We start from the raw sequence: 19,972 nt of genomic DNA, 5'->3' as shown, positions 1-19,972 counted from the left end.
TCCACTGATGGGCATTTAGGTTGCTTCCAACACTTGGCTATTGTAATTGTTGCTTTTTGAGGACTTCAAGAAGTTAATTATGAAACCATCTAGCCCTACCCCTTTGTTGGAGGATAGGAAGAATAGCTCTTTCAGTGACTTTTCTATATTATTCCTGGAATTTGATATGTTAAAAATGCTTATTTATTTTGTAGTAACTTTCACCAATTTATTTTTCCAGATACTAATTCATTCCCATCTAGGTTCTAATAAATAGAGTTGAAAATATATACTTTCTTAAAATTCTTTGAAATTTCTGTTTTGTGGTCTTTAACTCACTGCAACCCTAAATTTGTGTTTCTACTTTCCCACTTTTCAAGTAGATTAGTGATCTCTTTCCTTTTCTTCTTTCTTTCTGTCTTTACCTCTTTCATTTTTTTCTTTTTAGATTAGTTTTTCTCCTCCTCCAAAGCCAACCAAAATTATGAAAATTCATTGTTGCAAAGCATTTTTGATGTGTTTGCTACATAGATGTGTGCATGTGTATATGCATATGTACACACACATATGTGTAAAAAAATTTTAAATATTTTATTTTTCCCTTTTTACTGATTTATTGGGGTAACATTGGTCAACAAAATTATACATGGTTTCAGGTGCACAATTCTGCAACACATAATCTGTACACTGTATTGTACATTCACTACCACCAACTCAAGTCTCTGTTCATCACCATTTTTCCCTCTATACCATCCTCCACCTCACACCACTTCCACTCCCTTCAGCAGTCACCACCCTGTTGTTATATTCATGAGTATTTTTCTCTTTTTATTCTTTTTTACTCAATCCCCCCACCACCAACCCAGCACCACACTCCCCACCCCCAGAGCTGTCAGCCTGCTCTCCATCTATGAGTCTTGTCTCTATTTTGCTTGCTAGTTCAGTTTGTTCATTAGATTCCACAAGTGAGTGAAATCATGTGGTACTTGTCTTTCTCTAACTAGTTTATTTCACTTAACACAATAGCCTCCTGGTCCATATATGCCATTGATTAGGGTAAGATCTCTTCCTTTTTCCCAGCCAAGTAGTGTTCCATTGTGTAAATGTCCCATAATTGTTTTACCCACTCATCTACTGATGGACACTTGGGCTGCTTCCCTATCTTGGCAATTGTAAGTAACGACGCAGTGAACATAGTGGTGCTCATATTATTTAGAATTAGTGTTCCAGGTCTCTTTGGATAAATCCCCAGAAGAGGAATCACTAGATCATAAGGCAGTTCCATTTTTAATTTTTCCAAAGATTTCTTTTTACTGGCTGCACCAATGTGCTTTCCCACCAACAGTGCAGTAGGGTTCCTTTTTTTCCACATCCTTACCAACACTTGCTTTTTGTTGATTGATTGATGGTAGCCATTCTGACAGCTTGGAGGTGATATATGTTGTGGCTTAATTTGTTTCTCTGATGAATAGTGAAAAATATTTTAAAACTACCTCTAGTTTGTAGTAGGAAAGGAGGGAGGCCAGAGCATATCAGACAAATAGAACACATTTTAATTGCTTTGTACATAAAGTGCTAATTTTTATTAGAAATACTATACTTTCTTCACCTTTATACATCAATGCTCTATACATTTTTAAAAGATATTATTTATTTATAGAGAGAGGGAAAGGGAAGGAAAAAGAGAGGGAGAGAAACATTGATGTGAGAGAGAAACATTGAACATTTTCCCCTCTCATGTGCTCCAAACACGGACTGGGCCCTCTGGGCCTGAAACCCAGGTGTGTACCCTGACCAGGAATTGAACTGTCTACCTTTCACTTTGCAGGACGATGCCCAACCAACTGAGCCACACCAGTCAGTGGATGCACATGTTTTAAGAAGTGTTCAAGGCTCTTTTACTTACCATCTGAGAGAAAAACCTACTGACATTGTCTAGTACTTTCCCTAGAGCTATTTGCATTTCTTTGTTTCTTAGGCTGTAAACTATGGGATTAAGCAGGGGAGTCAGCACTGTATATGTCACAGACATCAGCATATCTTCATGAAATGAATCGCTGTTCTTGGGTCTCAAATGTACAAAGCCAGAAAACCCATAATGTATGCACACCACAGTGAGGTGAGAGGAGCAAGTAGAAAAGGCCTTATACCTCCCCTTTGCAGAGGGCATTTTCACAACTATGAGCACAATGAAGACATAGGAAATCATAATTAAAGTGAAGCTGCCCACTAACACAAAGGAAGTAAATGCAAGAAGGATCATTTTCTGAAACAAAGTGTAATCACAGGCAAGGGAGGCTACCGGTAGGATGTCACAGAAAAAGTGCTGGATGATGCTGGAGTCACAAAAAGACAAGTTGAATACAATGAGGACAATACAGAGAGACACCACCATCCCAGTGACAGAAGAGGCCATCATGATCCGAAGGCAGATCTTGTGGGTCATGCGGATGGAGTAGTGCAGCGGGTTGTGAATGGCAGTGTAACGGTCATAGGCCATGGCAACCATGATGAAGCAGTTGTTGCCTGCCAAGCTAAGGAAGAGGAACATCTGTGTGGCGCACTCAGGGAGAGAAATGGTCTTGCTGTCTGATAGCAAGTCCACTAGCATTCGGGGAATGACTACTATAGTGGTACAGGTTTCTGACAAGGACAAGCCAGAGAGGAAAAAGTACATCGGGATGTGAAGGTTGTGGCTGAGCTTGATAGCCACCATTATGGATACATTTGCAACTAATATTGCCACATGGCAGAAGAAGATCATCACAAAGAGGAGACCCTGCAGGTCTGGGAAACTGGAAAATCCCCACAGAAGGAATGTATTCACTGTGGTACGATTGCCCATCGTCTAGCAAGCTCAGTAACTCTCCCACAGATGCAGATATCCTTGGGGTCAAGACTCTGATAAGATTATAAAAAGCACTGATGTCATCTGGACTTTAATCAAGGGTTCCCAGACAATGGCAAGACAGCTGTCCATGAGAGCTCCTGAGCAGTGGGAATTAAATGCACCAGGATGAATTCAAGGTCAGGATACAGAGGAATGAGAAAGGTTCTAGTAGGAAGGTCTATATAAATGTCATAAAGTATGGCTAACTATATCCTGGGAATAACCCTTATTTATCACTTCTTTATCCCCCTCCTCTGCAGTTAGTATCTGCAGGAAAGAGGGAAATGAGTAAAGAACGCTTATTTTCTCGCCTACAAGAGTATGAGGGGAAGCAGATGTAAAATGTTTATGTGTAATCTAACTATAGTCTGGCATACAGAAGTGCCCAACAACGTTGACTGAATCAGTGTGAATTTAAGAGGTAAATTCTTTTTGAATGGCTTCCAAACATTCTTGGAAAGTAATACTGTCTTCAGAGGTGATCCCCCAGAAAGCAGTGGCTTCTTGGCCAACAATTATGTCATTGAACAGAGCTAATAAATGAATTTACTGTTTTGAAATTTGTGCTGGCTTTCTATCCGTGACAGTTAGTGGAGGCTGGAGGTGTTTGACAACTGTCTCCCATTCATGCAGATCTTGAAGGCAATGGTTATGGAGATACTATCCCCGTCCTAGATGGCTCATGTGTGTTCATGATGTCAGATTAATTCTTGAGCTTTCAGGAAAATTTCCAGGATATTTTCTAATGATATACTGGTGAAAAGGGCTGCTTTGCCGCACAGCTATTATTAGAACTTAAGTTCCCCAGGCCATTTTCATGAGTTCTTAAACATCCACTCTGCTGAGTGTGAGACTTTCCGTACAATGTGTGGTTGGTTTCAGGCACTGTTGTCAAGGAAGGAAAGGAAAAAAGTGAGAAGACATGCATGTGGAGTTGACGGTTGAGGAAAGAATGGTAGAGACACCATGGAAAGTATTTTGTAGCATATACAAAGCTTGAAGAAACTGTACCTTTAGCTGCAAAGTTTGTGTGTGTGTGTGTGTGTGTGTGTTTATGTACTGAATTGCTGGGCAAAAAATACACAAGGAGACATGTCAGATAAGCAGTATTTACTCAGCATCTGAAATGTGCTGGTCAATACTCTGTGTTTAATATAATTTTCTCACTAAATTTCTCCCAAGAAATCTGCATATTAAGTATTTCAATCTTGATGTCACAAAAATTGAAACTAAGGTACACTTTACTTAATTTACTACCCAAGGCTCATACGTTATTTTCACAAATGTTTATTTAATGTCTATGATGTGTTAGTAAATTCCATGTGTGGGAAATGTAACATGGAATAAGACAAATTACCTCTTCCATCTCAGATAGACCAAAATGCCATCAAGAGAATGAAAGTGAGGGCTGTTTTACCAATTTGTCCACGTACTTGCAGCATAACCTGGTAAATACACGCATTTGGGCGATGAGAGCTCAACAATAAATGGGGTGCCGTCTTCCCCAGGAAGGCTCACTTGTTTGTTTTTTAGGTGCACTGACTAATTCTTTCCATCCACATTGTTTTCTCTCTTTAGCATTCACTTAATTTGGACATGTGCTAAAGGTTATTGGCTGCCTCCTTCAATACATTTCAATACCCATTAAGATATAGCCATATCACCTAGCAATGGGATAACTATGTACCTATATTTAATCCATACTTGTTTAACTAATAAAATGTATCCCTCCCCCAAAAAGAGCAACTCTGTAAACTATTCTGAGTGGTTTCCTTGAAACAAAGCAATGAAGACTTACTTTCTAGCCTAAACAATATACTTCATTCTCTCTAGTGTCAAATAACACATGATTGTCATAACTGCTCCTATAACAAGGAGCACACCACGGTCACCACAGCAGTCTTCTTGAGAGATATATTCTATCTTACATCCTTTACAAGTTTCTGGCAGATCTTTCCAAGGAGAGAAAAGAAAAACTTCAGGGGAAATTGGTATGTTTAGGTTTTGAAACTCACTGTGATTCTGTTACTTCCTTTTTCCATTTGTATTGATAATAAATCCTACTGTCCTCCAGATACTCAAGGGAACTAGTAATTGAGAACATGTCAACATGTCACCATTCCCATGACTTCTAGTCACTCTCAGAGGGATGGAGTTTGGGGCAGATGTTTTCTGGCCCAGCCCCCCGTGGGGTATACACATCCGTAGACTAAAAAGGTCAAAATTAACATCTTTCCCCGAAAAACCTGTTTCCAGTTTATTCGTGCCCCACCCTTGCCGAGAGATCTAGTGGACTTAGCATGTCCGATTTCTTTGAATATCAGTGAGACCTACAGGAACTCGGGGCTACTTCTTGATATTAAGCCACCTTGTAGGCTCTCCTGCCCAATTATACCACTTCAAAACCCTGAACAGTGGACACTGGAAACCAGTCTACCTTCCAAGAGATACATCAAAACCATGACCAGGCTGGGAACCCCGGGGACCATTATGTCACCCATCATTCCCCACGAGACTGAACTGGAGCCTTTTTCTGGTGGCTACACTTCATGTCAGCTTATGGGCAATGTTCAAAGGTGGAGAAATGGGAATATTTATTACCAAGTCTTTGGAAAAGTGCATTCAATGTTCTTTTAACCCAATCAGAATAAAAGTCAGCTTTGGGCTAGCTTTTCTATGATTTTCATAAAAGATGCAGTAGTCCTCCCTTATCCACAGGGGTATGTGCCAGGACCCCCAGTGATGCCTGAAACTGCAGCTAGCACTGAGCCCAATATATATTATGTTTTTTCCTACACATATATACTTACATACTTTTTCATATAAAGGAAGCTCTTCATGGCTTCTCTTTGGCATATTTGAATTGCTAACATCACTATTTTGTGCTTTGGGCCATTATTAAGTAATATGTGGGTTAATTGAACACAAGCACTATGGTGCCATGACAGTTACTTGATAACCAAGACAGTTACTAAGTAACTAACTAGGGGTGAGAGATAGCACATATACAGCGTGGGTTTGCTGGGCAAAGAGGTGATTCATGTGCTAGGCTGGACAGAATAAGATGGTGTGAGACTTCATCATGCTACTCAGAATGGCCCACAATTTATTATGAAATTGTTATTTATGGAATTTTCCCTTTAGTATTTTGAGATCACAATTGGCCACAGGGTGAGAGAGTAAAGGAGTATGTTTTCTTGAGTTTTAGGTATGAATTCTGAGGAAAATTTAACAAAACTTATGTAAATTATAGGTTCATGAGGCTCATATTTTTTTCTGGTTATACAGGGCTTTCCAAGTTCACATATATGTGTGTATATGTATATGTGTATATATATATTTTTTCTTAGTTCTTTCAGTAAGGGTATATTAGATCCACCAAAGAAATGCTTACTTGTTGCTTTATAAATCACAAGTGCATAAGTTTGAAGTTGTAGTGAGTGATCAAATGAAAACCAGAGAGGGATGTGCAGAGACACAAAGAATCAAATTGCCAGTGGTTTACAGTAAAACTTACAATTAAATAATGAGTGAAATATGGAAATTGCAGAAGAATTTTATACATGGTTTTCGTTATTCTTTCCTGCTTAATTCTTTTGATACAATGAAATTCACCTCATTAGTCTTGAGATTAGACCAGGAATTATTTAATAATGAGATAGTGAATTGAGCAGAATTAGAGAGGCCTAGGTTCAAATCCATGCTCTGCTTCTATTACATACAAATTACATACAGTAATTTAATTTCCCTGATAACCATTCATCTCCTGTGTAACATGGCCCTTCATATACCTCCTTGCAGGGTTACAGCACTGTGCATATAGACCTATCAGATTTTAAGTGCCCAGTACCTGCTAGTTCTATTTCCACTTGCTAAAATGTCACGTGGTTTACAAACAGCTTTCCCACAGGTGCTCAGCAGTACTTACCTGCTCACAGTTGCCTGTATCACTGTACAAGCTCTTCTGCTTAGCTGGCTGGGTGCTGTCAGTCCCTCTTGGCGCACTTTGCTTTGGTCTAGCGTTTGCAGTCCTATCCTCAGTTTGCAGATTTCTCACCTCCTTGTTGCTGTTGCCTGTGTGCTAATTATGCCAGGAATAGAAAAACAATAACATCTATCTTCAGTCCAACTGTGTATTCTTGGTATTTTCAATATGTTTAACTGTTGATTAACACCCACAGCGACTTGATTATTAAGGGACAGAACACAATGTTCATGGTTAAGTAGAAATAGAAAATAAAATTCCCTCCTTATGCCAAGAGAATTCACTTCCAATTTTTTAAAAAGAAAAAAACATTACAGTGTATGAGGAATTCATTGCTAATGCACCATTTTCTACAGTTCTTTCTGTAATATTTAGGGATAAGTTTTTAAGCTCTTTTGCTCTTAGAATCCCTGTGATGCATTCTCTCTATGTCTGAACTTACCAAGTTTCTCATAAAAATAGAGTAAAACTCCTTTACTCTTTATATCTGGAGACAAGTTTCCTGTAACATCTAATGAGAATTGTGTGGTCCCCTGAGACCATTACCCTTGACACCACTTGGAATTTCTTCTATTAGCTACCAGGGGGATTGCTCTCTGTGAACGTAGAACTCATTGTCTTGGCCACAAAACATTGCTTTATTCTGATGTAACATCATAATTATTCAGTCAAGTTTATCCTTATTTATCTGAAAAAACAAACCAAGTAATTGAAACTCAACTTGTTCAAGTACAGTTTGAAATGTGGATGATTGCTTCAGGTTTATTTATCCTACTCAATACTATATTTTTATAGTTCTGAAAATTTGCCAAGCCCCATCGGTCTCTGTCCTCTATACAGGACTAAGGAGAGGGCTTGCCATATTGAGTGCTGCCCAGGGCATCTATCAGAAGAAAGATAGAAAAGAAGATGAACACGTAGAATGATTGTTGTGGCTGCTTTCTCATGAAGTAACTCTATAGAAGGTCTTGCTGAACAGGAAAATTCACAGTAATCAAAATCTCCATTGACTACAGTACCACTAAAAAATATTCTCTGGTATTTTGTGAAATTTTGAACACATAAAACCATGCTGAAAAAATTAGACCGTTAGCAACTATTTATCCACTACCTAGATTGTTCTGATCATCTCCTCTTGTATAATAAACTACCGCAAAACTTACTGAACTTAAAACTAGTAGATTCATCTAGATAGGGCTCAATAGAGATAACAGAGATAGTGAATGAATATCTTGTTCATGCTTATCTGGGTTTTGATGGTGGCTGTTGACTTAGACCTAAAATGGGGACCCAGCCTTTCTGCATGTGCATAGTGACTGTGTTTTGTGTGTAAGCATCCAAGAGAGCCATATGGACATCATGTCAGCTTTTATGTTCTACCTCATTTGTACTGCTTTCTTTTCACTCAGGCAGCTGTAGAGTCCCATCTAGGTTCTAGGAGATGGAAATAGACTACAACTCTTTTTTCAATTATTTTTTTTTTTTAAGGAGAAGGAGAGGGAGAGAAGCATTGATGTGTGAGAGAAACTTTGATTGGTAGCCTCTTGTACACGCCCCAACCAGTGACAAAACCGCAGCCCAGGCATGTGCCCAGACCAGGAATCAAACCAGCAGCCTTTCACTTTATGGGATGATGCCCAACCGAGGAGGTTACAACTCTTGATGAGACATTGACAAAGTTCTGGAAGAGTATGTGGGACTGGAATTATTGCTGTCATCATTTTTGAGAATTATATTGTGTCACCCATTAAGATTTCACTATAAACTTATCACATATCTCTTTGTATTTTATCCACTTATTAATCTGTCTTATTTTATGGTAAACATTAAAGGACATTGCAGCCATCAGTACACTTTCTCATAAATACTTTAGCACACATATCAATCACTGGAGTTCAATATTTTTTATGTTTTATTCTATATAATGTAATAGAAATGTAAATAAAGGGAAATAAGTCCTGGCTGGGTGGTTTAGTTGGTTGAAGCATTGTCCTAAGCACCAAAAGGCTGCATGTTCAATTTCTGGTCAGGGCACATACCTACAATGCAGTTCAGTCCCCCATTGGGGCACATATGGGAGGCAACCAATTGATGCTTCTCTCTTGCAGTGATGTTTCTCTCTCTCTCTCTCAAATCAATGAAAAAACATATCCTTGGGTGAGGATAATAATAAAATTTTTTTAAATGAAGTAAAACATGCAAATTTTAAGCATTTGAGCACTATGTATTGGCAAATACATTATGTGTAACAAAGCACTTCTCATCATATAGAATATTAACTTCAGCCCAGGAACTTCCCCCATGACCTGTCCTAGTTAGTCCTAGCTCCTACATCCAAAGGTGCCTATTGTAGTTCTGCAATTTCTAGAGTTTCATACAAATGGAATTATACAGTATGCACTCTTTTTTATAAGGTTTCATAGTTTTTTTTAGTACATACAAATGGGACTGATTTTTATATATGGATTTTGTATTCTGCAAGTTCATTGAATTCATTTATTAATTATAACAGGTTTTTTTTATGAAGTATAGGATTTTCTATATATAGATCATGTCATCTAAAAACAGGCAATTTTACACTTTTCTTTCCAATTTAGAAGCTCTTTTATTTCCTTATCTTGCATAATTGCTCTGTGTACGACTTCCAGCACAATGTTAAATAGATGTGGCAAGAGTGAGCATCCTTGACTTGTTCCTAATCTCAGAGGAAAAGCTTTCAGATTTTCACCATTGGGTACAATTTAACAGCTGATTGGTAGAACACACACCTTTATCAATTAAATTCACCATCGTATATGGGCATGGTTCATAGTGCATTAAAACAATTACAATAGTGTCCTGGTTGGTGTGGCTCAGTGGATTGAGTGCCAGACTGCGAACCAAAGGGTCGCTGGATCGATTCCCAGTCTAGGATGCATGTGTGAGTTGCAGGCCAGGTCCCTAGTAGGGGACATGTGAGAGGCAACCACATATTGATGTTTCTCTCTTTCTCCCTCCTTTTCCCACTTTAAAAATAAATAAATAAAATCTTTTAAAAAATAAATCAACTACACACAACCAATCCCGAAAATGGCACAGAAATGACATCAAGGAACCCTAATCACAAAGATATAAATCTCTTAAGGGAGTAGACCCCAAGTTCCTGAGGAACATGTGCTTTGTCAAAGAAGCACAAGAAGGGCCTGAAGAAGATGCAGGCCAACAACGCCAAAGCCATGAGTGCACGTGCTGTTGCTATCAAGGCCCTGGTCAAGCCCAAGGAGGTCGAGCCCAAGATCCCACAGTGCAGCAGCCGCAAACTTAGTTGACTTGCTTACGCTGCTCACCCCAAGCTCAGGAAACGTGCTCGTGCCGTATCACCAGGGGTCTCCAGCTCTGCTGGCCAAAGGCCAAGGCCAAGGCCAAGGCTCAAACCAAACCCCATCCTGCAGATGCGTCTGTGGTTCAGGCTCCCAAAGGTGCCCAGGCCTCTGCAAAGGCTCCACAGTAGAAGCCTCTGTCTGTCAATGTGAGGACAGAAGGACTGCTGTGCCCCTTGGGCTGCTGTCTGCACAGGGCTGGGTTCCTCCTGTGGTGTTTGTGCAAATAAACCTGAGGCAAGGTCAAAAAATAAAGGAAAAGAAAAAAATATGAGAATTACCAAAATGTCACAGAGACACGAAGCAAATGCTATGGGGGAAATTGGTGCCAGCAGACTTTCTCAACACAGAGTTTCCACAGGTATTTAATTCATAAAAAATGCAATCTGCAGAGCACAATAAAATAATGTATGCCTGTATATAAATAATTGTGACCAGAGGGATTATGGGACATTGAAGATGGCTGCAAAGTATTTGCTTCTCCTCTCGCTCACTAAGGTGTGATCTAATTTCTCTCCCCTTGCCTTGGATCTGATCAGCGATAGCAAAGTGATTCGTTTTACCAATAGAAGATAGTGGAAATGATGTTCTGGGCCTCCCGAGGCTAGCTCATAGGAAACACTGCAGCTTCCATTGTAGTCTCTCAACCTACCTGCTATTAGAGTCTGATCTGTCATCGAAGAAATTCAACTACTCTTCTCATAAGACTGTATGGAAAGACTCTAAGACTTCATGGAGAAGGAGAGGCTTTCAAACCATCCCTGCCAAGGTGCCAGGCTTCTGAGTGAAGCCATCGTGCATTCTCTCCATATGCCCGGATTCCACCTGAACGTTACTGAGTGACCCCTATTAGTGCCCTAGATAACAGAAGAAATGCTGGACCAGACCAAACTGGAACTTCTGACTATGAAATAATGGAATAGAAAAGGATGATTTCGTTTCAAGCCGCTAAGTTTTGAGTGACTTGTTAGGCAGCAATAGACAACCTGAACATCACTTTTCCTTAGCTAATTAATGACATCTCATTCACATTCATCAAATAATCAAAGCCAAAAATTTCTGAGGTTTCCTAAACTTCTTTTTTAAAACATTTCTCAAGTATTTTTTTTAATTTTCTAATTATAATTGATATACAGTATTATATTAGTTTTAGGTATACAGCATAGTGATTAGACATTTATATAATTTATAAAATGATCACCCCAATAAGACTAGTACCCATCTGACACCATGCATAGTTATTACAATATTATTGACTATTTTCCATATGCTATATTTTACATGCCTGTGACAGTTTTTATAACGAACCATTTGTAATTATTAATCCTTTTACCTTGTCACCCTTCCCCCTAACTCCACTTGTATTTGGCAATCTTTAGTTCTACATACCTATGCGTTTGTTTCTCTTTTGTTTGTTTATTTTATTTTTTAGATTCCACATATAAGTGAAATCATGGTATTTGTCTTTGTCTGGCTAACTCATTTCACTTAGCATAATACACTCTAAGTCCATCCATGTTGCAAATTGCAAGATTTCTTTTTTTTATGGCAAAGTAATATTTTATGGTATGCATGTACCATATCTTCTTTATCCATTTGTCAGTGGACACTTAGGTTGCTTCCATATCTTGGCTATTGTAAATAATGCTGCAGGGACCATAGATGTGTGGAAATCATTTCAAATTAGTTTTGCACTTCTTCAGATTAATACCCAGAAGTAAATTTCTGGATCATGTTCTATTTTAATTAGTTGAGGAACCTCCATATCATCTTCTATAGGGACTGTACCAATGTAGAATCCCCCCAACAATGCAGAAGGCTTCCCTTTCCTCCACATTCTCATAAAAACTTGTGTGTTGGTTTTTTTTAAAGCTAGCCATTGTGACAGGTGTGAGATGCTATCTCATTATGTTTTTTTATCTTTTTAAATTTCTTTATGTTTTTATTTGCATTTTTCTGATGATTAGTAATGTTGAGCATCTTTTCATATGTCTGTTGGTCATCTGTATGTCCTCTCCAGAGAAGTGTCCATTCAGGCCCTCTGCTCATTTTTTAATCAGATTGTTTTCTTTGTGTGTGTGTGTTGTTATATGAGTTTCTTATATATATTTTTAATATTAACCCCATATTGGATGTATCATTGGTGAATGTCTTACCTCATTCAGTAGGCAATTTTTTTTGTTTTTTTAATGGTTTCCTTTGCTGTGCAAAAACTTTTTAGTTTGATGTAGTTGCATTTGTTTATTTTCCTTTTGTTTCCCCTGCTCAAGGAGATATCATCAAAAAGTTTTACTAACAGTGATGTCAAAAAGTTTACTGCTGTGTTTTTTTCAAGGTTGGTTTTTGTTTTTGTTTTTTGGGGTTTCAGGTCTACATTTAAGTCTTTAATCCATTTTGAGTTTATTTTTGTATATTGTGTAAGCAAGTGACCCAGTTTTACCTTCTTAGCATTTATCTATCCCATTTTCTAACATGATGTATTGAAAAGATGGTCTTTACCTTATTGTGTGTTTCTGCCTTCTTTGTCATAGATTAATTGATTATATTGGCATAGGTTTATTTCTTGGCTCTCTGTTCTGTTTCATTGATCTGTGTGTCTGCTTATGTACCGGTACTATGCTGTTTTGATTACTATAGCCGTGGTTGTATATCAGGTAGCAGGATACCTCCAACTTTTTCTTTTTCAAGATTGCTTTGACTATTCAGGGCTTTTTGTGGTTCCATATACATTTTAGGATTATCTGTCCTAGTTCTGGGAAAAAATGCCATTGGTATTTTGGTAGGAATTTCATTTAATCCGTAGATTGTTTTGGGTGGTATGGACATTGTAATGATGTTAATTCTTCCTCTCCATGAGCACAGGATATTATTCCATTTATTTGTATCTTCAGTTTCTTTTACCAGTGCCTTACAGTTTTCCAAGTAAAGGTATTTTACCTTCTTGGTTAAATTTATTCCCAGATATTTTTCTTTTTGATGAAGCTGTACGTGGGATTGTTTTCTCAATTTCTTTGTGTGATAATTTGTTATTGGTATATAAAAATTCAACTGATTTCTGAATATTAATTTTGTATTCTGCTACTTTACTGAATTTACTATTCTAATTATTAATAGATTCTTTAGGGTCCTCTATATATAGTTTTATGTTATCTGTAAATAATGACTATTTTACTTCTTCTGTCCCAATTCAGATGCTCTGTATTCTTTTTCTTGTCTGTTGTGGATAAGACTTCCAATACTTTGTTAAGTAAAAGCAGTGAAAGTTGAAATCCTTGTCTTGTTCCTTGATCTTAAAGTGAAAAAACTTTCAGTTTTTCACTTTTGAGTATGTTAGCTGTGAGTTTGTGTAATATGGCCTTTATTATGTTGAGGTATGTTCCCTCTGTCCCCACTTTGTTGAGAGTTATCATGAATGTTGCATTTTGTCAAATGCTTTTTCTGCATCTGTTGATATGATCATATGATTTTATCTTTTATTTTGTTTATGTGATATATCACATCAATTGATTTGTGGATATTGAGTCAACCTTTTAGCCCAGGAATAAATCCCACTTGATCATGGTATATGATCTTTTTAATGTATTGCTGAATTTGATTTGTAGACATTTTTTAAGGACTTTGCATCCAAGTTTATCAAAGATATTGGTGTATAATTGTTTTTGGTATGTACTTGTCTGGTTTGAGTATCAGGGTAATGCTGGCCTCATAAAATAAGTTTGGGAAACATCCATCCTCTTCAAATTTTTGGAATAGTTTGAGAGGAATAGCTATTAATTCTTCTTAAAATGTTTGGTAAAATTTACCTGTGAAGCCACCTGGTTCAGGACTTTTGTTTGGAGTTTTTAAATTAATGATTTGATTTTGTTAGTAGTTGTCAGTCTGTGCAGATTTTATCTTTATACCTGATTCAGTTTTGAGGGATTGTATGTTTCTAGGATTTCATTTATTTCTTCCAGATTGTCCAATTTGTTGGCCAAATTGTTCCGAATTTTAAAATAGTTTTTGTGTTTCTCTGGTGTTGGTTGTCTCTTATCCTCTTTTACTTCTGATTTTATTTATTTGTCCCTTATCTTTTTTTTTCTTGATGAATCTGGATAAAGTTTTATCAGTTTTGTTCATCAAAAAAAGTAGCTCTTGGTTTCATTGACTTTTTTTCTATTGTTATTTTAGACTCAATTTTCTTATTTTCACTCTAGTTTTTATTTCCTTCCTTCTACTCAGTTTGGACTTTGTTGTTCTTTTCTAGTTCCTTTAGATGTAAGTTTAGATTGTTTATTTGATATTTTTCTTCTTTTTGTGGGTAGACCTTTTATTGCTATGCCTCTGTCTCATGGATTTTTGGGTTGTCGTGTTTCATTTTCATTTGTCTCAAAGTATTTTTTGATTTCTTCCTTGATCTCATGGTTAACCCATTCATTGTGTAGTAGCATGTGTGCCTTAGCCTCCACATGTGTGTATGTTGTTCATGTTTATTCTTGTGATTTCTACTTTTATACTATTGTGATTAGAGAAGGTGCATGATAAGATTTCAATCTTAAATTTATTGAAACTTGTTTTATAGCTTAACATGTGGTCTGTCCTGGAAAACACATCATGTGTACCCTGACCAGTGTGGATCAGTTGGTTGGGCATCATCCCACAAAGCATAAAGTCACTCGTTTGAATGCTGGTCAGGGCACATGCTTGGGTTGCAGGCCGAGTGCATGCAAGAGGCAGCTGATCAATGTTTCTCTCACACATCGACGTTTCTCTCTCTCTGCTTCTTCCTCCCATTCCCTCTCTCTAAAAATAAATAAATAAAACATTTTTTAAAAAAAGAAAAAAGAAAATATACCCTGTGCACTGGAAAAGAGTATATAGTCTGCTGCTATGGGGTGAAATGTCCTAAAAACATCAATTAAATTCATCTGGTCTAATGTGTCATTTAAAATTGCTCTTTCCTTGTTGATTTTCTGTCTGGATGATATACCCATATACCCACTGATACCAATGGTGTTAAAGTATCCTACTATGACTGTGTTACTGTTGATCTCTACTTTTGTGTCAGTCAATATTTGCTTTATATATTTAGGCACTCCTCTGATGGGTGCATAAATGTTTACTAGGGTTATGTCCTCTTGTTTGATTTTTCACTTTATCATTATGATATGCCCTTCTTTGTCCCTTGTTATAGCCTTTGTTTTAAAGTCTACTTTTGTCTCATGTAAGTATTGGTACCCCAGATGTTTTTGTTTCCATTTGCATGAAATATCTTTTTTCATCCCTTTAAGTCTCTGTGTGTCCTTCAATCTGAAGTGGGTCTCTAGTAAGCAGCATATCTGTGGGTCTTGTTTTATTCTCAAAGAGCCCTTCAGACTTTCCCTTAACAGAATATATACCTAAAAGAAAGAAAAGTATTAAGAGGATATTTGTGACTTTTGAGTTTTTGCTTAAACTTTATGTGCCCCAGTTATGTCGTCTGTAAAATACAGAATAAAAAAAAAAACTTCATAGAGATATTCTGATGATTAATTGGCTTATACTTGTAGATCTCTGTGAACAGTACCTGGAGTGTAGTGAACAGTCTCATATTGTTAGCTTCTATTGCAAATACTCTTAATACTGCTAATACTGCCCTTCCTAATATTTGACTTCTAAATCTTCTAACTCTCCAACCATGCAAAGATACAAAGGAGGCATTACTCAAAAGGCGGTGTTCACAAAACTTTCAATAACTATGCTGGGATTCTAGTTGACAGTCTGAGTTAATCAGTGTGGAGGCAAGGGCATAATTCTGGTGAGCGTGGGTTTGTGTAATGGCATGTCGGAGTTGTAGCAAGGTCAGACACAAACATTCAGTCACTTCAATTAGGATGAAACATTCAACAGATTGGTGGCCAGGATTCAAAGCTACCAGAGCCATTGGTTCATGACACAGGAAAAGCTTCAGTCAGCTAGCCATTCATTTATTAATGTTTTCATTTCAACTAAGCATTTATGCTTACTATGTTGCAGGAACTGTGTGAACATAGATGCCTGGGGAGACAGGATAGACATTGTAGATTTCTATATGAAGCTTCCAACATTGTGAAGAAAATAAATACTGAATGTTTAACCATTATGTGCATTGAGTATTCTGAAGAAAATACACAGGGTTCTACAGAAGAATAACAGGTGTACTTAATTTGGTCTGGAATTTCAAGAAGACTTTCTAGAGGATAAAAAACAGCCTTTAGTACCTGTACCATTATTAGGCATTACCCAGGTGTGGAAAAAAACCCATTTCAAGTAGAGCTACTGCATATGAGATGGTCCTGATGTGGTAAAGAATATAGACATGTTTAAGGATTTAAAGAAAAGCAAAAGATTGGTTCCTAGAGTTGGTGTGTTTAGAGATCAAGGGGAGAATGGTGAGAGGGAAAAAGACACATGGGCTATGTTCAAGACTTTGTAGGCCATGTTCAGAATTGTTGCCTTTATCCTAAGACCTTTTGGGCACATTAACAGGGGAACTAAACTATTTAGATTTAGTATTATGATTGATGTATGGAGAATGATGGGAAGAGAAGAGCAAGAAGAAAACTGGTTATGGTTGTATCAGTATTCCCTAGAGAAACAAAAGCAATAAAAGATAGACAGAAAGACAGAATGATAGAAAGATATTTTTAAGGAATTAGCTCAGACAGTTGTGGAGATAACAGTTCCAAAGTCCAAAGGCAGTCCAGCCGAATAAAAATTCCAGTAAGAATTGATGGCACAGTGTTGCATTCTAAGACAACCAGGAGACAGAACCAGTCTTTTATCAGGGACCTCCATTGGTTGTTGTTGTTTTTTTTAATCATTTCAACTGATCAGATGCAGGTCATCCACATTATTCAATACCAGAAAATTCACCTCCTATTTTCACAAAAAGCTCCACACTGGCCAGTTACATATAGATAAATATATTTTGACTGCAGATAGTCAGTTTCCTTTTATTGTTATATTTATGGCATATTATCATATCAAGTACCACAAAATAACAGGCCTCACTAAGAAAATACTTTTTTGCAAAGCACTCTTTTCAGAGCACCCTTAATTTCATTGTTCCGGAGGCTATAGATGATGGGGTTCAGCATGGGAATCACCACTGTGTAGAACACAGACACCACTTTGTTCTGGTCACTTGAGAAGGTGGACTTGGGCATCACATATATGAATGTGATGGTCCCATAGAACAGAGTGACTGCTGTGAGGTGGGATGAGCAGGTGGAGAAGGCCTTGTGGCGCCCCTCGTTGGAGCGCATCTTCAGGATGGTGATAAGGATGTAGATGTAGGAGACAACTATGACAAACACTGTGAGCACAATGATGGAGCCAGATGTAAATGAGGGGACAACTTCTGGGAGACTGACATCAGAACAGGAGAGTTCCACTAGAGGAGCAAAATCACAGAAAAAATGGTTGACATGATTTGGTCCACAGAAGAACAAAAAATAGAAGCAAGTAATAAAGGAGGACGCATTGAGAAAACCACCCACATAAGCCACTATGAGGAACTGAACACAGACTCGAGTGGACATTTTGGTTGAATAAAGGAGTGGGTTGCAGATTGCCACAAAGCGATCATATGCCATTGTAGCCAGAAGGAAGCATTCAACTGTCCCAAAGACAGCAGTTGAACCAAGCTGCATGACACATCCATGATAGGAGATTAGATCTCTCTCCATTAGGAAGTTTTCAAGCATATTGGGTGTGACAGAAGTTGAAAAGCATATGTCAGCAAAAGCCAAGTGGCTCAGAAAAAAGTACATAGGATGATGGAGCTGAGAAGAGATTCTGATAAGAATGATTGTGCTGAGATTGCCACATATGGTCACCAGGTAGATGTATAAGATGATCATGAAGAGGATGACCTGAAGGACTGGATCATCAGTTAAGCCCAGTAAAATGAAGTCTGTCACTACAGTGTGGTTCCTATGTCCCAGGGAATCCATGAGATAATATTGCTGCTACCAAAACGAACCTGTGATGAAACATTACATTAATATCATCACTCATATGTGGAATCTAATGAACAAAACAAGCTGATGAACTGAATAAAACCAGAGACATGGATACATGGAACAGACTGACAGATTTCAGAAGGGAGGAGGAAGGGGAGGGCTGGAAGAGATTAGCTAAAGAACATATATGCATGTATGCATAGCCCACGGACACACACAATGATGGGATGAAAGCCAGGAGTCGGGGGTGGGGACATGGGCTGGGTGGAGAGAGGCAAAGAGGGGTACATGGGGGACATCTGTAATGGGGTCAACAATAAAAAAGTTGTGAATTCAATAGTTTATTTTCATTAATATACAGAAAGTTATTCTAAATAAAATAATTATTCAAGCTAAATTTGGACATTCTTTAGAGTCCAGAGCTATGTGCAATGAATCTTGTATATTTTTGACAGCTAGTGGGGCAGGGGGGAGGTTAGGCGATGGAGGAATTGAGCAAAAAGGAAAAAGGACTCATGGACATGGACAACGGTGTGGGGATTGCTGGGGGAGGGGGTATAAAGGGACTAAATGGTAATGGAAAGTAAATAATAAAGATAAAAATAAACTTTTTAGCAGTAACACTAGAGAACCTGCTTTTCTAAATAATGTATATCTTTTTCTCTTTATATTATCAATTTATAAAATGTACTTAAAGTGGCTTTGTGGCTTTAAATCTAAGCATTAAAAACATGAGACTTATGAGAATAGCAAATAGGAATTGTCAGTGTAACAAAAAAGATAAATGCATAAATATAGGATTACATAATGGAGACGCGAGTAATAGCTAACATTTATTGAAAGTTCACTAAATGCTAAGCATATTGAAAATTTTAGATATTAATTTCCAAGAAATAATATTAAGGACTTATATTTATAGATGAAGTACCTGATTTGACATGGTTAAGTAACTTACCAAGTTTACATAGCAAAGGATGGAATCAAGTTGTGAATCTCAAGGCAGCTTGAATCCAGTCCATTTATTTTGTAACTACACTATAAATGAAATTAAATAACACTCGTTATTGAGTCAGAAATACAAATTTTTTGATTAGTTATTTTTTAATTGTATTTTTCCATTACTAGTTATCCCCCTTAGACCCTCTTCCACCTCCACCCACCCCCCTATAATCACCCCCTGTTTTCTGTGTCCATATGTCCTTTTCCTTTTTTGCTCAGTCCCTCCACTCCCCCCCCGCCACCCACTCTGAGAGCTGTCAGCCTGCTCTCTGTCTCTGAGTCTGTCTCTATGTTGCTGGTTAGTTCAATTTGTTCATTAGATTCCACATATGAGTGAAATTATATGGTATTTGTCTTTCTCTGACTGGCTTATTTCATTTAGCATAATGTTCTCCAGCTCCATCCATGCTTGTTGCAAAGGGTAAAATTTTCTTGAAAGGAGAAATACAAATTTTTTTTAATAGAACAAAGAAGAAGTAGAAAGGATTTTAAAATTGATATTATGAATGAAGACACCTGTTGTAAATATGTTATGTATACTTAATTTTACAACTAAAATATTGTTATATCAAGTAATTTGAAATATCAACCTAAATACTGTGTAAATTTATTTAAACAAATAGTCATTTCCTAATATAACAATGTTTTATAATTAGAGTATTGTAGAATGAAATCTAGTTTCAAGATAATATGCAGCTGCATAAAGTTACAGCCTAAAAAGTTCAGATTTTACCAAGGTTTACCTAGCCTGTGGCCAGGTTGAACCTCACCTTAAGTTTTCTGGCTATATATTCTC

At 37.4% G+C, this 19,972-nt stretch overlaps 2 protein-coding genes across 2 annotated transcripts; both read right to left on the bottom strand.

The window, feature by feature from the left end:
* Positions 1 to 1,855: 1,855 nt before the first annotated feature.
* Positions 1,856 to 2,824, bottom strand: LOC129078313 (olfactory receptor 10T2-like). Its single transcript, XM_054583124.1, has one exon. The coding sequence runs from the start codon at positions 2,822 to 2,824 to the stop codon at positions 1,856 to 1,858; it is 969 nt and encodes a 322-aa protein (XP_054439099.1).
* A 14,399-nt stretch (positions 2,825 to 17,223) lies between these two features.
* LOC129078319 (olfactory receptor 502-like) lies at positions 17,224 to 18,168 on the bottom strand. The gene has a single exon (XM_054583139.1). The coding sequence runs from the start codon at positions 18,166 to 18,168 to the stop codon at positions 17,224 to 17,226; it is 945 nt and encodes a 314-aa protein (XP_054439114.1).
* Positions 18,169 to 19,972: the final 1,804 nt, after the last annotated feature.

The sequence above is a fragment of the Pteronotus mesoamericanus genome, unplaced genomic scaffold (assembly GCF_021234165.1).
Source record: "Pteronotus mesoamericanus isolate MK-2021 breed Mesoamerican mustached bat unplaced genomic scaffold, CSHL_Meso_final contig_1189, whole genome shotgun sequence".
Taxonomy (NCBI): Eukaryota; Metazoa; Chordata; class Mammalia; order Chiroptera; family Mormoopidae; genus Pteronotus; species Pteronotus mesoamericanus.
This window is presented reverse-complemented; position numbering and strand designations above follow the sequence as displayed.